General features: G+C 40.1%; 1 protein-coding gene across 1 annotated transcript in view; it reads left to right on the top strand.

Moving 5' to 3' along the window:
• Window positions 1-17979, top strand: part of HYDIN (HYDIN axonemal central pair apparatus protein) — a gene marked incomplete at its 5' end in the record, with an annotated part of 342250 nt that overhangs the window by 16980 nt on the left and 307291 nt on the right. The window contains one exon of the mRNA XM_082677828.1: window positions 11547-11746. Coding sequence (XP_082533954.1) covers window positions 11547-11746 — 200 coding nt within the window. The remainder of the gene's footprint in view (window positions 1-11546; window positions 11747-17979) is intronic.

Here is a 17979-nt window from a genome sequence, read left to right on the forward strand (position 1 = left end):
ACCTGTAGGTAGTCTGGCTGAGAAAGGGATACACAGAAGTTTCTGAAGAGGTGGAATGTTCTATGTCATGATAGATGTGTGGGTTACATGGATGAATTCATTCATCAAAATTGTATATTTAATATTTGTGCACTCCAAAATATCTAAACTTTACCTTAAAAACTTTTAAAGTATAAAAGCAATAGAAAGGTGAATGGATGGAGGTACAGATGAAACCAGAATGACAGAATGTTAATAACTGTTGAATCTGGGTGATGGATACATGGGATTTGTTATACTATTCTGTTTTATTTGTGTATATTTAAAATTTTACCTCATCAAATGTTAAAAGCAAAGGGGGAGAGATTTTATTACTGCTTATCTATACAGCAAATAAATAACTGAAATATATTTTAGGTGAGTTTGTATTTACTTTAAGTATGAAATGCCAGCATTCCCATTGAGGCTTATTACTTGGCTATATTTCGTGGAAGCTTGTCTTACTCCTAGTTTTTTTTTTTTAATAAATTCATTTTATGAATTTGTTTTTGGCTGTGTTGGGTCTTCGGCTTTCTCTAGTTGCGGTGAGCGGGGGCTACTCTTCGTTGCTTATCATTGCGGTAGCTTCTCTTGTTGCAGAGCACGGGTTCTAGGCACACGGGCTTCAGTAGCTGTGGCACGCGGACTCAGTAGTTGTGGCTTGCGGGCTCTAGAGCGCAGGCTCAGTAGTTGTGGCGCACGGGCTTAGTTGCTCCGCGGCATGTGGGATCTTCCTGGACCAGGGCTCGAACCTGTGTCCCCTGCACTGGCAGGCAGATTCTTAACCACTGCGCCACCAGGAAAGCCCACTCCTAGTTTTTTTATTCCCTCTTAGCATTCCATTTCACGAACATTGCCTATGCCCTATGGGGAAAGCCTTAATTAAAAAAAATAAGTTAAATGTTGTTTTACTGTTTCTTCTTCTAAGTATTTGAAAGTTATCAATGGTTACATGCATGTATGAGGAGAGAGAGAGTGAGTATAATGGCTACCTATGAGAAACTTATCTAATTTTGGACACATTAGGATTTTATGTTGGATTGGGCTCTAAGCTATGAAATAATTGACATAATACGTTTTTCTAAGGACGTAGTGATTTCTCCTTCTGCTGACTGTCTAAGACTGATGGTGGGTTTTTGGGGAAGCTCCTGCTGCTAGTTTTGGTTCCCTTTATCTGCAAAGATCCTGCCACCCTTGCACCATCAGCAGGGCTCCATTCCAGTAGTTTTTCCAGTCGTCTGGGCATCTACATTCACTCTTACTGTTGGAAAACCAACAGGGCCATGCACAGAATGACCAGCTAGGGTTAGTTGTGCTGTTGTGCTGTTAGTTGTGCTGCTCCAGAATGTAGCAGAGGAGTACTAGAGCCAGATTTATTTCAGGAAGAATAAAAGTCAGTCTTTTCACTGTGTCACTTTTTCTCCAGTTGGCCAAATTGATAGCCAATGTGCATATGTATTTTTCCTCCTTATCCCCTGCTGATCTGAACACACTCCATTCTCATTTACCCTCCTCACACCTGGAGGGTGAGATATGTAAATTGCAGCATGCCACAGTTTAATAAGCCAGTCCCCTTTCAATTGGATTTTCAGCACCCATGTATATTAGCATGTCGAAGATGATAATGCAATTTATATTTTTTCCTGTCATCTATTAATCTAGCTTCCTGGAGATTTAACTTGTTTAGAATGCCAAATACCCAGATAACAGGTGCAGGAAATTCACTTTGGCTTTCCTTATCTCTTCTTTTCACATGGACTTGGAAAAAAAAAAAAGATTGGATATGTTATTTATCTAATAATCCTAGTGTACATGTCATGGATGGTAGAAATATAGTAATCAATGTTATCATAACACTATAAAATTCTGGAGACAGGCATTTTTCTTGACCTCTTAAATCTGTATCTTTACTATTAAAAGGAGTATAAAAATATTAGGCTTATGTAGGAAAGCAAAACTGGGTACTTTCTTGGACTTAAGAAAGCATCTCTTTGTAATAGTGTTGGCATATGGAAATGGCAGCAGTGGTCTGAAGAAAATATGAAGTGATGTAATCTTATTGCTCAGTTATGTGTTGAGAAAATATCTAGTTTGTTGTCAAAATAGTTTTCGTGATTTGTTACTATGAAATTTAAAGAACATGGCCCAAGAAAAGTAGAAAAACGTTGACATAATTTGTTACCCAGGTGTGTAACATTAATGAACTATAGTGCCAGCACTTTGAATTAAAGTATAGATGTCATAAGATTTTCTACAATCAGTGATTCTTGTTGACAGAAATAATGATAGAGATTTAGTTTTCTTCCTGCCTAGCATTCACCCTCCCTAGTTCTGTCTGGGTTTCCCCTGTAATCCAGGTGCCTAGTACGGGGCCTAACATATAGGAAGTGTGCAATAAATATTTGCCAAGTAAGATAAGGAAGTTAATCTCAAGAAAATATAAGGTAGTTTCTTCAACTTGAGGATGGCCTGAAGATGATAAAAGCAAAGGCATATAAAAAAGGGGCTCAAATATCTTTTTGTGCCATGAATGTATTAGATGTTAACTTTTTTTCCCATCATTTCAACCAGGAGAAAGATATCTAAGAAGGCTTATTTAAAGGTGTTTCTTCCCATTTTGTTTCATATCTTCAGTGAGCCACATCACTACTTTCTAGCTTTCTGGATTTGACAAATATCATTTTATAATACGGCTAATGAGGATCTCAGGCATTCTCTTTATGAAGAACTCTTGATAATGTAGTATCCAAATAAAGATATTAAGATGAATATTATTTCACTCACTCTGCACCAGGCCCAGTTCTGTCAGCCAGGATCCAGTGGAGAATAGAAGAAGCTTGGCCTTCATGGAGCTTATGTTCCACAATGAATAAGCAAACAGGTCATTTAATGTCAGATATTGACATGATAGAGAACAGAGAGTGATAGAGAATGGGGACTGTTTCCTTTCAGTAGGAAGATCAGGGGAGACTTCTCTGATGAGGTAGCATTTGGGCAGAGAGCTAAACGGGGAGGATATTTGTGTGGGAGCAGGAACAGCACTTACAAAGGCCCTGTGACAGAAATATGTCTGGCAACAGGTCAGGGAAGTGCAAGGCCAGTGTGGCTGGAGCAGAGGAAGCTGCTGGGAAAATGGTAGGAGACAAGGTTTGTAGAGGGTAAGACCATGAAGCGTCTTAGAAATCATGCAAAGTAGAATAGGAAGCCACCATAAGTTATTTAAAATATTTCTATTATGGAAGCTTTCACTCATATGTAAAAATATAGAGAATGATATAGTGAACTGTCATCCCCCAGATTTTCAAGCTATCAGTGCATGACCAATCTTGCTTCATCATCCTGTCGCCTGCCTCAGAGGATTTTGCAGCAAGTCCCATACATCATTTCATTGTAAATACTTCATTGTTTGTCTCTAAATGATAAGGTCCTTTCTAAAAGTTAACGTAACCACAGTACCATTACCACACCTAAAAAATGACAGGAACTCCTTAATATCATCAGATATCTGTTAGTACTCACATCTCCCCAGTTGAGTAATATGAAAACATATATGTATATGTAGAGGTGTGTGTATATATGTATATAAATATCACATAAATCAATGATATATGTGCATTTTAAGTTGCTTAAATCAATCATATGTATATGTGTAAGTTGGTTTGCTTAAACTGGGATCCATACAAGGTACTGAGTGCAACTCCACCAGATTCCATAGAATGATCCTCCATCCCCTCTGTTTCCTATAGACTGGTAATTAGGTCTAGAGCCTTGTTTAGATTCATGTTTGATTTGGAGGGGCCAGAATTCTTAGGTAACATGGTATTTCCTATTACATCACATCGAGAGGCACAAAATGTGTGTTGTTACACTTTATTTTTGTAATGAGTTAATAAGGATCCTGAGGTACAGTTCATACAGGAAAGATAGGAAAAATGCTTGTTTCTTTCCCTTTATCTGCCCTGGTGAGTTTTGATTAGGAATGACGTATCTGGCTTACATTTTTAAGATCACTCTGGTTGCTGTGTGGAGAATAGACTGAAGAGGGTGTGAGGCATAATGGCTAGTTGTCTACTCTTAACATCCATTTTCTCTTTCCTCATTGGTAAGAGAATCACATGTTTTGATTGGATTCGTTGCTGCCAGAAACAAAATGTTGCATTTCCCCAGCCTCCTTTGCAGCTGCATGTTGTCTAAATGTTGGCCTGTGAGATGTGAGCAGGACTTCCAAACGCATGTACTTGACGGAAGCTGACACAGTGGAAAGTGCTCTATTCTGCCTTCTCCTGCCTGCAGCTTGGCTGTGAGAATAGCTGGCATCCCAGGAATCACTCTGCCCCATCCGGCGACATTGAGGATGGACCCTGTGCTAGACTGGTAGAGCAGGAATTTAGGAATTTGTGTCTCTCATGACACTGTGGAGTCACCATACCAACCTGGCCCAACTACCTCTGGACTTTCTAGGAGAGAAATAAACTTCTAGCTGCCTAGTTTAAGTTGCTCTTATTTTCTTCTGTTCCCTGTTATATGTAGCAGAACTGAACCCTGATGAATATAGAGACAAGAGCCTATTGTAATAGTTTGCGAGAAAAAGATGAGGATGATTTGGATGAGGGTGGTAACAGTGAGGTGATGAGAAGTAGGTGGACAAAGGATATATATTTTTATGGTAGAGCTGTCAGGGTTTGCTGATGAATTAGATAAAGGGTGTGAAGAAACAGGAGTCTAGTTTCTCATAGTATTTTGGCCAGCAGCTGACCGAATGGTGCCACCATTTGCTGAGATATGGAAAGTGGAAGAAAAACAGGTTAACGAGTCTGGGTAGGAGTGAGGTAGGGACTCAGGAGCTCTGTTTTTTTATATGTTAAGTTTGAACTTCCCTTTAGACATCCAAGTGGAAATATCAAGGAAGCAGTTGGACACAGTTGTCTGCAATAAAGGGGAAATGTTGGGTCTACAGACAAATATTTAAAAGTCATAGTGTAATGATGCTACTTACCACCAAGGGTGGAGGAGATGATGCTGGGAGTGAGTGGAGATAAAGAAGAGGGTGGAAAGAGGAGGAGATGCCAACAGAGGATGACACTAAGAAGGGGTAGTCGTGAAGTAGGAGGAAGGCCAGGAGACTGCAGTGCTCTGGAGTCCAGGTGGATAAAGTATTTTTAAAAAAGAAGGAGAGATCAACTGTGTCCAAAGCTATAGGATAAAACAAGGATGTGGACTTAGCCATTAGATTTGGCAAAGTCATTAGTGACCTTGGTGAGAACAGTTTCTGTGGAATGTTGGGTAGAGAAGTCTGATGGGGTGGGTAGAAGAGAAAAGAGAAAGTGAGGAGGTGGTAATATTGAGTATAAATAACACCTTTGAGGAGTTTTGCTGTAAAGGGTAATTGGAAAAATGGGGCAGTAGCTGGAGGTGGATGTTGAGATTGAGGGTAGTTTATTTAATATTTAAGTTGAGGCTATTTAAGCATTGTTGTAAGCTGATGTTTAAGTTACTTAAGCATTGTTATAAGCTGTGAATGTTCAGTAAAGAGGGAAATTGATGCTTCAGGAAAATCCTAAGGTAAGTGAGAAGGATTGAAATCTAGTACGCAAGGAAAGGGTTTGGTCTTAGATAAGAACAGGAATGAAGGCAGAGTATATGGGTATAGATACAGGTAGATTGGTAGATTTAAGGTAACTTAGAAAGCAAAAAAGCTAAATAGGAAATTAATTACCTTAAGTGGATGATTTGTACATGAATCATGAAGTAACCACATTATCGTTGTATACTAATGATAAAAATGCTCAAAGTAAATTTGGAAGTCCTCGGGTCACTTTACAAGCCAAAGATCAGAGGTCATTCCTTTTTAATAGGTGGAGAAGTATAGATGCCCCTAGGAAGCTGAGACCCCAGGTAAATCATATGAAGAGTCAGAGTGGTAGAGGATAAGGCCCGAGAGACCTGATCAGTCTTGTTTTTAAACTGATGAGGACTTGAGAACTAATTCTTCCCTTTAGAGAGGTGAATTTCAGATTGAGTACTTTTAACTGGTTAGGGAATTTATAACGTTTTTCAGGGACAGTGAGTATTAAATGTGCTGAGTCCTAATCAAATCTGGTTTTACTCTGTGTTAGCCATTCCACCATCAAGTTTAGGAGTGGAGAAAAGGGAGAAAGAGGATTGTGACGGCTTAACCGCACTGGCTGTGCTTGCACTTGAATGCCTGGGGAGTCGTTTGCTGCAGTAGAAGACATCATTTTCCTTTGCCTGAGTTGTTAAAGGACAGAATTATTGCCACGTTTGCTTTCTATCATGGAGCTAATATAAAATCAAGATTCATTCTTTTCACTTCTCAGAGTCAAATCTGCCACTTGCATCTTCCACTGCCTTTTTTTTTTTTTTTTTTTTTTTTAAGTTTGGAGGATAGGCAGGTTGGAAGGAAGGCTAATGCACAGAAAAAAGAATGGATAGGCAGTTTCATCTGGAGGCCATTGTTATATAGAATAACATTTTGGGATATGAAGTAATTCATTGCTAAGTCTCATAGTAGATGGGAGAGAGTTTGGAATAAATATTTTGGCTCTGAATGGTGACCTGATTGCTCTGAATTTAAGTACAGAGGAAGGAAGTACATCAACTGAAGTAATTGCTTAGCTTGCAGACTGACAAAGCCCCCCAAGTCATAACATCTGAATTAATTTTAAGCCAGTAGAGCAATATATAATTGTATATTATATAGTCTAATATAGTCATATTAAATACAGAGCTTAAGAGATTGGAATACATTTTTAAGGAGTTTAAAGAATTTCTTCGTATTCTTTTATATGACTTGATTATGAAAAAATATATAATTCTGATCAAACTTCAAATCTTCCTCATTTGGAAATTTGAATATTTCAGTTAGCCTCCTAAAGTATTTTCAGCTGTCTTCAATTCCTTATAGAACAAGGCAGAGAATATGTAAACATAGAATAGATTACTTGGAGATCCCCTCTCACCGTGGATTCAGCAGCATCTTTTGTTCTTTCTCTCAAAGCCTCAGTTAATTAAGTTTCCACATGTGCCAGCAGCTTTCCAGTTTCTAATTCCCAACAAAACCTTTGCTTGCTGGGTTTGATCTCCTAAGAAAAAATGAAAACAGTACTTATCTCTTTAGGATTCTGATGTAATCAGACTAGACTGTTTTGTTGTTGAATGCTGTGGAGTTTTCTAGGATCAAGTATGCTTCGTGTAATTTGTACTTTCTTATACCTGAATGGCATAATTTTTGAGCCTGGCATTACCATGCAGAAACCAGAATCACTTCAAGAGCTAAGAGTCCAACAACTCAATTTAAATAAATTTCATGAATACTGTCCATTAATTGTTATTACTTGCTCCTACCTTAGGACTTTCATGTTTGCACCTCTCCTTGCCAGGAACGCTCCATTCCTATATCTTGCCTGACTGGATGCTTTGGCTATTCAGGTCTCTATTCGAAGGCCACCTCCTCAGGGAGGCCTCCTTGGTTGTTCTAACCTAAAGCAGCCGCTTCCCATATTATCACTTTACCATGTTTTATTTTCTTCAAAGTCCTTGTTGTTTTTTGAAATTATCTTGTTCCATTATTATCATCATTACCAGGATTATCATTATTATCCTAACAACAAGTACACAAATTGAGTTTTCCTACGTGCCTTACACAAAACATTGTATTTTATGCAACACTTTAGTAATGACAGCTAACATTTATTGAGTACTTAACTACTCGCCAAGCTCTAGGCTAAGCATTTATTGCACTAGGCCAGGTCAGTTTCATCTCTTGCCTGGACTACTGCAGTGGCTGCCTAACTGGCCACCCTTTTTTCATCTTAGCCTCCTTACAGTTCGTTGCCTACATAGCAGCTAGTAATTCTTCTAAAACATAAATCAGGTACATCATGATCCACTTTCAGCATCATTAATGTTTTTGGCCATCCTCAGGTCCTAACAATGGCTTACAAGCTCCTGTGTGATCTGGCTTCCCACAACCTCTTTGCTGCATCTCTAACGTCTCCTTACCTTATTCCCCTATGACCACAGTCTCTGAATCATGCTTCGCCCAGATTACCACCCACCCCCATGACGTCATTTCTCCTTTCACTTAGATTTCTGCTGGAATGTCACCTCCTCATAGAGGCCTTTTCCCACTCATTCTTTTTTTTTTTTCTTGCGGTACGCGGGCCTCTCACTGCTGTGGCCTCTCCCGTTGCGGAGCACAGGCTCCGGACGCACAGGCTCAGCGGCCATGGCTCACGGGCCCAGCCGCTCCGCGGCATGTGGGATCTTCCCGGACTGGGGAATGAACCCGTGTCCCCTGCATTGGCAGGCGGACTCTCAACCACTGCCCCACCAGGGAAGCCCCCCCACTCACTCTTTATTCCCTTATGCTTTATTTCTCTTCACTCAGCATTATAGTACTCATTTGCCTGTCTTCAGCAAATATTTGTTGAATGTTTACTAAGTACCACGCCCTGTTCTAGGAGCTGGATATGTGAAGTCAGTACGATGGGCAGAATCCCTGTTGACATGGAGATATGGGGGGAGGCATACAATAGACTCAATAAATAGGTAACATATATAATATATTAGATGGCTTTGGGAAAACTAAAGCAAACGAAAGGCTAGGGAGTGATGGGACAGGAGAGGGAGAGTTAAGTTTACAATAGGGCAATCAGGGGAGGCCTCAGGGAGAAAATGGACATTGTGCAAAGTCCTGAAGGAAGTGAGGGAGTAAGCAATGTGAATAATTACAGGAAAGCATGTTCTGGATGGAACGAACATCGAGTTTGAAGGCTCTGAAGGGAGAGCATCTCTAGAATACTCAAGAGACAGCAAGGAAACCTGTAGCTGGAGCACAGACGCAAGTGGGGGAGGGGGTGTGTGGCCAGAGAAATGACAGGGGTGCCAGACCCTAGCACTCAGAGCCCCCCAGCTCTCTGCTTGGGAGATTTTGAATGGAGGAGCCTCCTGAGCTGACTTATATTTTAACTGGATCCCTCTGGCCCTTGTGTGGAAATAGACTTTAGGGAGCAAGGGTTGAAATAGAGTCCAGTTAGCCCAGGAAAGATTGGAGTGGCTAGGGTCAGGGTGGCAGGGTGGAAGTAGTGAGACATATTTGTGGTCTGGATATATTTTGGAGGTCAGTCCTACGAGATTTACTAAGAAATTGAGAAACAGAGTGATCAAGGATGCCTCATGCCAGGATATTAAATCCAGGCCAGTGGAAGGATGGAGATTCATGTACCAAGATGGAGAGGCAGTGAGGGGACAGATTTAGGGTGGAAGGAAGGTCATGAGCAGGACCTCAGTTGGCATTGTGGAGCTTTTGTGGGCATGAGAAAAAGGCTGCCCCTCTAGGCCGTTTCAGTTGGAGCCAGCAGAGTGGACTGGATTTCAGGCCCCGTTCCTTCCCTGGGTAGGGTATCTTTATGCACAGTTGCAGGCAGTGGCGTTAGTCAGCAGCTTCGCTTTGGGCCATGGTAAGTTTGTATCCAGTGAGATGTTGATCTGGCTGCTGGGTATGAGTTTGGAGTTCAGGGAGGCAGAGAGACTGCAGGTGTAAAGCTCTGTCGTGGGAACATTCCTGGCTATTTTCTCTTTATATTTATTTAATATATTTGTGTATGTATTACATTGTACATTAGATATGCTTTATTTACCTGCTCACTGTCTCTTCCGTCACTATGTAAGCTTGAAGTGATCCACGTCTGCGTTTACTACTCAGTTGCATACCCAGACCCAGCTCGGTGCCTGGCACCTGGACACTTAATAAACATGGTTGTATGAATAAACGAATTGGGGATACCACTGGTTTCTACTTGTCCTGTGGGTTTCGTGAAATTGAGTGCATGGCCAGGTCTAAATGTCAGTCAGTATGTCAGACACTCCCATTCCTGCTCTGTGCCTAAAGTCCAAAGAGAGGTTTTAAACCTCCACCACTGAAAACCATTTACTGCATGATTACCAAAAGGAAACTTAAGTTCCAAGAGGCCTTTATACTTATAAAGATTGCCTTGCAGCCAAAACACACACTAAAATGATGGGGAAACTTAAAATGAAGGAAAATGAACCTGGTTTAGATAGCAAATTCCTTTCACAGTGACTTCTGAGCCTGTTCTTTTTTATTTTATTTTATTTTATTTATTTTTGGCTGCATTGGGTCTTCGTTGCTGCATGCAGGCTTTCCCTACTTGTGGGGAGCGGGGGCTACTCTTTGTGGCGGTGCGCGGGCTTCTCATTGTCGTGGCTTCTCTTGTTGCGGAGCATGGGCTTTAGGCGCGTGGGCTTCAGTAGTTGTGGCATGTGGGCTCAGTAGTTGTGGCTCACGGGCTCAGTAGTTGTGGCGCACGGGCTTAGTTGCTCCGTGGCATGTGGGATCTTCCTGGGCCAGGGCTTGAACCTGTGTCCCCTGCATTGGCAGGCGGATTCTTAACCACTGAGCCACAGGGAAGCCCCCTGAGCCTATTCTTGAGGAGACTGTTAATGCTTTCCTTTCACATTTAGGTTTGCTTGTTGGTGATGGTTTACTTTTAACTTTTTCTTCGTTGCATTGAGGATGAGATTTCCATTTTCCTATCTTATGAGAGGAGATAAAGGGTGACTTAATTCAGCATTTCTGTTGCATTTAGACTCAAGATTGGGGACGATGGATGCCTAGGGCCTCAGCATTTTTATTTGGAATGGTCAGTAATGGCTTTGCCCGAGAGGTGAGGTTTACAATGGGCTTTGAATAGGTTAGCGATTGTTGTATAACGACAGACCACTCCCAAATTCAGTTATGGATATTATGGCTCACCAGACTGTGGTTTAGCTAATCTTGGCTGGGCCCACCCATGAGTTGGGTAGGCAACTCTGCTTAACTTGGCTGGGCTCTCTCACATATCTGGGGCAGTAGGCTGGTCTAGCATGGGACATCTGGGCTCCCATCCTGCCGTAGGCTAGACCAGGCTTGTTTACATGGCAGAGTTTCAAGAGCAAGAATGGAAATGCCCAAAGCTTCTTGAGGCCTTAGCTTGGAACTGGCATAGCATAACGTCTGCCACATTCCAGTGGTCAAAGCACAGGGTAAAGAAATAGACTCCACTCATGATGGAGAAGCTGGACAGTCATATTTCAAAGAGTGTGGTCATAGAGAGACCATTATTCGGAGCTATCAGTCTAACACATGGCATGAAGGATAAGTAGGTAGGGTTTAGAAGGAGGACGTGAAGTTACTGGTGTGAACCTCCTCTGATCTAAAGAAGAATGAGCCTCAACTGTCCCACATCCCACCTCCCTAATATCCAGGAAACACAAGAAGCATAAGCTTCTCTATTGGCTTGTAGGTTTTAATACTTGAACTGTTCTTTTTCTTAGAAAAGAGTATCTCATTGAAGGTGCATCCATAATTGTCTTGAGAAGGTTTCATAGAATATATATATATATTAAGTTGTTTTGCAAGATGCTTGGCATACAGCCATATTTCTTGCAGTTATCTTGGTCATGTTGGTGTTTCCACAAGTAATGATTGTACCCTTCTCTTGTAGGACTATGCCCATATGTTGACCTGTGTCACTGAAAGAGAAAAGTTTATTGTGCCCATCAAAGCTAGAGGTGCACGAGCCATCCTAGATTTTCCTGACAAGCTGAATTTTTCTGCTTGCCCTGTTAAATACAGCACTCAGAAGATTCTGCTGGTGCGAAACATTGGCAACAAAGATGCTGTGTTTCACCTCAAAACTCATAGGTACGCATTCCTTCAGCTTTTGTTTTTGATTGATTATAACTAAATCTAGTCAGCACATGTAGTCTCCTAGAATAGCAGTCAAGATGCAACTGCTTATTACAGTCTTCACTTGCAAGGATGGGAGACCTCAATGATGTGGGGCAGACTACTTCTTCATCCCACGAGGAACCCAAAATTCAAGGTTACCTGTTTGGGTACGGGTGGTTTTCTGAAATGCTGGATAAGAGCCTTTCTATTTAGCATAGCGAATGGCTCATGGGAATATATTAATAAACATATTTGTTGTGACTGAGACTTTTATAACTGGCTGTATTAGTTTTCTACTCCTATTGTAATAAATTACCGCAAACTTCATGGCTTGAAACAACACGAATCTATTACCTGACCTTTCAGTAGATCAGAATCGTCACTGGGCTAAACTCCCAGTGTGGGCAGGGCTGTGTTCTTTTCTGGAGGCTTGATGGGAGGATCCATTTCTTTGCCTTGTCCAGCTTTACAGGCCACCCACAATTTTCTTATCTGAAAAACGGGGGAAAGTAGCCACCTTATGGGGTTGTTGTGAGGAATAGATGAATTAATAAACATAAACTGCTGGTATATAGCAAGTACTGTATAGTGAGTGTTTCTTCTTTTATTGTTTCTTTAAATGACCTACTGCCAGTGTGGTGGGCAGAATAACGGCTCCTCAAATATGTGCATGTCCTAATCCCCAGAACCTGGAAATGTGTAGTGTCACGTGACAGAGGGGACTAGGGCTGTAGATGTAATTAAGGTTGCTAATCAGCTGACCTTAAAAATGGGCAGATTATCCTGGATGATCTGGGTGGGCCAGGTGTAATCACAAACATCTTTAAAAATAGAAGGAGGCAGAAGAAGAGTTTGAAGTGATGAGATATGAGAAGAACTCAGCCTGCTTTGAAGATGAGAAAGCTGAGCAATAGAGAGGTTGTATAACTTGCTCAAGAGCACATAGCTAGTAAGTGAAGCTGTTTGATTTTAATCTGATAATTTATGGTGTAGCTATAGTGCAGTAGACATTATGGGACAATATAAATATTATGGGACAATCCTTGCCCTCAATGATCTCTCTTATAAGATGGGGAAGAATGGTTGTTATGGTTGTTACGTGAAGATGCTGGCTGATTAGCAGGGCCATAACAAGAATGGCCAGGTTGGGAACACGGGAGACAGAAGGTCAAGTTCTTTTTCTATGACTTTTTAAAAATAAGGCAGGTATTGAGCTGGGTCATTTTCATAAGGGCTTTACCTGTGGAATCCTTCGCTAGTTTAAGGACAATCTCTAGTTTAAGGACACATCTCTCCAGTAAGGATTAGCATTTACTTCTGCCTGGTTCCCAAAGATTAGACTACATGGACTCTACTACATAGATTAGACTACATGCCTCTCTGGTAATTTCTCGGCTTACGGGTTCCTGGACTGATCATGCATATCTAAACCCTAAACTGGTAGAATACACATGTCCAAAGTATGAATTCCCTAGAGAATCCTTGTTTCCCTCATTCAAGACCACGATAGACATCTTTCCTTGTGCTAATGGGAGAATGTTTTGGTAACCTTTGAAGTTTCCCAGGTTTATATGGGGATTTTGTTACCATTCCCCTGACTTAACCATCCCAAGACCTTGTATCCTGCTGCTATTAGCAGGGCTGTTAAAACCCAGGCTTCAAGGGCTCAGTGGCTTACTGCTCTGGTTCTTATTTCCTCTTGTTTTTGAATCCTGTGGATTTGCCTCTTTTTTTTTGCATGCTCAGCTACACATTTATGTAAGTTATATTTTATCCAGACTTTCTAGGTATTTTCTGGTGGAAGAGTTTTCGGGTTACTTGGTCTGCCATATTGTAGGTAGCAGGGATGCCATAATGTGGGTTGAGGCACATCCCTCAGGAGGGAAAATGTGTTTATTCTTACATGTGTCCCAGGAGCATCACTAGCTCTAAACCATTTCATGTAGATTCAAGTTTCTGTTTGGTATCATTTTTTCCTGGCTGAAAAACTACTTTAATATTTCCTGTAGCACAGATCTAGTGGATATTATCTCAGTTTTTGTCTACTTGAAAAAAAGTATTTTGCCTTCATTTTTTGAAAGATTTTTTCTCTACAGTATAGAATTGTGAAATGGCAGTTTTATATACATTTTTTTTTAGTACTTTAAAGATGTCACTTCATTGTCTTTTGGCTTACATTTTTCTAATGAGAATTCTGCTGTAATTCCTAGCTTTGTTCTTCTGTAGGTAATTATGTCTTTTTCTTGGGCTGCCTCAAGATTTTGTCTTTATATTTGGTTTTTAGCAGTTTGAATGTGATGTGTCTAGATGTGGATTTTGTTTTTGGTTGTTTTTTTGTTTAAGGATCTTATTTTGCTTTTATTTGGTTTTCGTTTCAATTCTGCATGAAGTTCTCTGAGCTTCTTGGATCTGTCATTATTTTTGGAAAACATCAGCCATTATTTCTTCAAATATTTCTTTTCTCCATCCTCTCTCACCATTTCTTCTGCTTGTAGGAATGTTCTATCTGCCACAGGTGAAATACTCTGCACATGTCTTGTCTTCTTTAGGGGCAGGGGATTGTCCATTTTTGTTTGCCCTGCAATCTCAGCTCTCTAATGGGTTTGAGAAAAATTGTGATTTTGTTGTTTATCTGTTTTTTTTGGTTGTTGTTGTTGTTGTTAGGGTAAAAGAAACACTCTTTTCAGCTCTCTACATCCTGGGTGGAAGCAGGACTCTGACCCACTTTAGATAAATCAACCGTCAGAGGCAAAGGAAAAATTCTTTTGAAAATCAGTGTCTCCTGACATTGTCAAAGTGCTTATAAAGGCTTCTTTTGTCATTTCGTGGTGAGACTCATATTTTGATTGAAGGGAAGAAAGCAAGTTGTTCAACTGGCTCACCATGACTTAGAAAGAACCAATCTCTTTTGGTTAAAAAAAAAAAAGAACTTTCATAACCACCATCCATAATACACATTAAAAACTTCCTGTGACATTGGTATTGTTCCAATGAAAAAGAGAGTCCACCTAAGGTGGAAAAACAAGCACAGGCAGCACATCTTCCTGAACTGTTTGGCTGAATCTTAAAGACTACACATAATTGGCAATACATTCATGTAAAGTGAAACAAAATCACAGATTTAATAGTGTGAAGTTGCGGGAAAAGATCTAAAACTTTTATATCCATGTAACTGTGAATGTGAATCATCTTTTCCTAATGTAGAAACACTTCTAAGGTAAAATGGTGAGCTAACTCAAGGACTAGCCAGCAATCATAATGACATTAGAAACTCTAGTCCAACATTCCCATTTTACAGATGAAAGAAGTAAGGTCTGAGAAGGTAAATGACTTAGCCAAGTTCCCCCAGTAAGTTAGGAGCAAAACTTGGATTAAAACAAACATGGGCCAGTTCTGGCCTTGTTTACCTCAAGATCCATTCCTTGCCCTTCCCAGGCTTTGCTCAGTATCTATGTTGGGCTGTGTTAGCCCCTCTAGCCTCCACGACCTGCTGGATTCCACCTGGGTTTGACCAGTGGGGGGCACTAGAAGGAGGTTGGAGAGTAGGAAGAAGTCAGAGTATTTCTCTTCCTCCCTGTCTAACTTCAGTAGAGTCCCCAGCAAGCAGCTGTATCTCCTCTGTGGTTCTAGCTCCTGTCAGACAGACCTGCTATGGTTCCAACTTCTGCCAGGTCCCCAGGATCTGCTAATACTTCCTCCTCTCCTTTGGTTTCCAGCCCAGTGGTGGAAATGGCTTACTGCTATTACCAATCCCTGAGCTATCTCACCATCTTAAGTTGGGCTTTTCATAGCTTTCATCTTCTGTGTAACCAAGTCTTTCAATTAAATTTCCTGTTTATTTTTGTTTTCCTGTTTAGACTCTGCACAAAATGGTACTTTTATGCACAAAATGGTTCTTTCCACAAAATGCATGTATTCCAACCATGATGTCAATTCTGTGAGCTACCTCAAATCCTTCCAATAAATCCCTTTTCTGTCTAAGTTGGCCAGAATTGGTTTCTATTGTTTGCAACTGAAAACCCTAACGACTACAATGAGAAAGAATGCAGTTGAATTTGCGGTCACATTTTATTGAATCAGAATGTCTGGGGGGATTCCCTGATGACTATCCATTCTGAAAAGTGCACAGGTGATTGTGTTGCCCAGACAGGGCTGAGGACCACTCTTTCATTGACAACATGATTGTCAATAGACAGAGTGGAGCAGTATATGTAGTTTGAGAATTTGGAGTCAAAAACATAGGGTCTATACTCTTGGTCTTGCTGCTTTTATAGGCATTATACAGTTAGAAATAATATCTCACAGGAAATTGTTTAAAAAACAAATCATATTCTTTTCATTGAAATAATGATTTAATTAATGGTGAAGTTTATAAGTGGTCAGGTTCATATAAATTATAAAAAATAAAACTTTATGTGTCTGTTGCTCCCATCAGAATATGATCTCAAATGCAAGGATTGTATCTCTTTTCATTTGTATGTCCCCAGCATCTAGCAAAGTGTCTAGAATAAATAAGTGCTTAATAAATGTTTATAGGATGCCTAACCAACAATATATCACAACAGCAGAGCTACAACTATAAACCTCTACAATAATTTAAAATAAAAAATCATGCTCCAAGTACTATAAAAGAGGCATAGTGTTTTTTTACACTAATAAAAGGAGCCTCAATGTGCTATAAAGTATACAGAGAACATAAACAATTACTCTTCACCTTTATTACAGATTTGACCTAAAACTCGAGTAGGTACCAGAATAACTTTGACTATTAAAGTAGGATTAATCTTGGAAGGTGAAATAGAAAGAATTAAGGAGCACTTTCAAAATCTAAAATCTCAGTTTAGGAATCAGTTAATAAGAAAGATTATCTGAAGGAAAAATACTAATTTTATATTCAATGTTTAATATAATAGAACCAGTATTTAGTCTTCTGCTAAAATATTGAATCATTTGAATGGAATAGTTTTAGTTCTTAAGAGCAGTTCATAGTGGATTGAACAAAAACTCAAAATCTTTCTTGTGGCTCATGATTTTACACAAACCCGAGTTCCCTCCCTAATCAAGTATTCGGTATTAATGAGGATGTGATATCGAAACCAGACATTCTGGTAGACAGAGGCAGCTTTATACCCTGGAGGAACAGCACCTTTTACCTCTCTGTAAGATCATTTTCTGGTACTTGGTATTCTCTAGCCTTTTCAGCCTGTCTGCCTCTAGTAAAATGAATACAAAATCAAATTATAGACAATGTTTAAGCACCAGAACTTAACACACTCTATCCAATTAATGTCTGACTTATAGAGAAAGCTTAGGCGGCTCTAAGTAGCATATGGCTATCCCAGGTGATTTTCTAACCACTGAAGAAGTTTAGTGTAATATAAACCCAACAATTAGCACGAAAGGGAAGAATCTGTTACCACTGTATGGAATTAGGATTTCTGGAGGTCCTAAGAAGAGTCCCTTTGTCCATAGAAAATCAGCTTACGTTCTGTAATGTAATACTATCCAATTCATTTCAAAACTGTTATTTTGCTACTAAGAAATGTTTGGGGAAAAAAATGAAAGCACAGTGTAGGGAGAAAAATATTAGAAACTGGGGAAGCGGAGGTAGAAGAGAATGTTACGATGTTGTTCCCAAAGCCAGGAAACTGAGGCCAGTTCTCAATTCTTCAGATTCTTCCTGAGGCCATAAGGAAGGAAAGAACTTTAAAGACGCTGAGACTCACCTTCATCTCCCATCAAGCAGAGATTCTTGTGATACCAAAAGTCTGCTCCTTTTCTGTTCCGCCACGTTGTTATAAAGATTAAATAAAGATTAGAGATATTTTTAATTTCCCTTTAAAAGTTGATTATAATTCAATTTAACAACCTCTTTTGAGAGGCTCCTATGAGTAAAGAGCTATGCATGGGGTAGTGAGAGACACAAAGATGAATCTAACCAGGTGGCTTCCACATTTAGGGATGGTTTGGGGAGAGAGAAAAAAACTTGAAGGCAGGCTTCCATCCCTGCTCTACCACTACCTAGTTGGGTAGCTTTGGGCCAGTTGCCTGCCCTTTTAGAGCATCTGCTTTCTCGTATCTAAAATGCAAATAACAAGACCTACTTTCTCAAGATTTTGTGAGGATTAAAAGAATTGACATATGTAAAATGCCTACTGTAGTACCCAGCATAGAGTATGTGCTAATGAAATTTTGTTTGCTTTCTC

Source organism: Grampus griseus, assembly GCF_964374135.1.
Source record: "Grampus griseus genome assembly, chromosome: 19".
NCBI classification, from domain to species: Eukaryota; Metazoa; Chordata; class Mammalia; order Artiodactyla; family Delphinidae; genus Grampus; species Grampus griseus.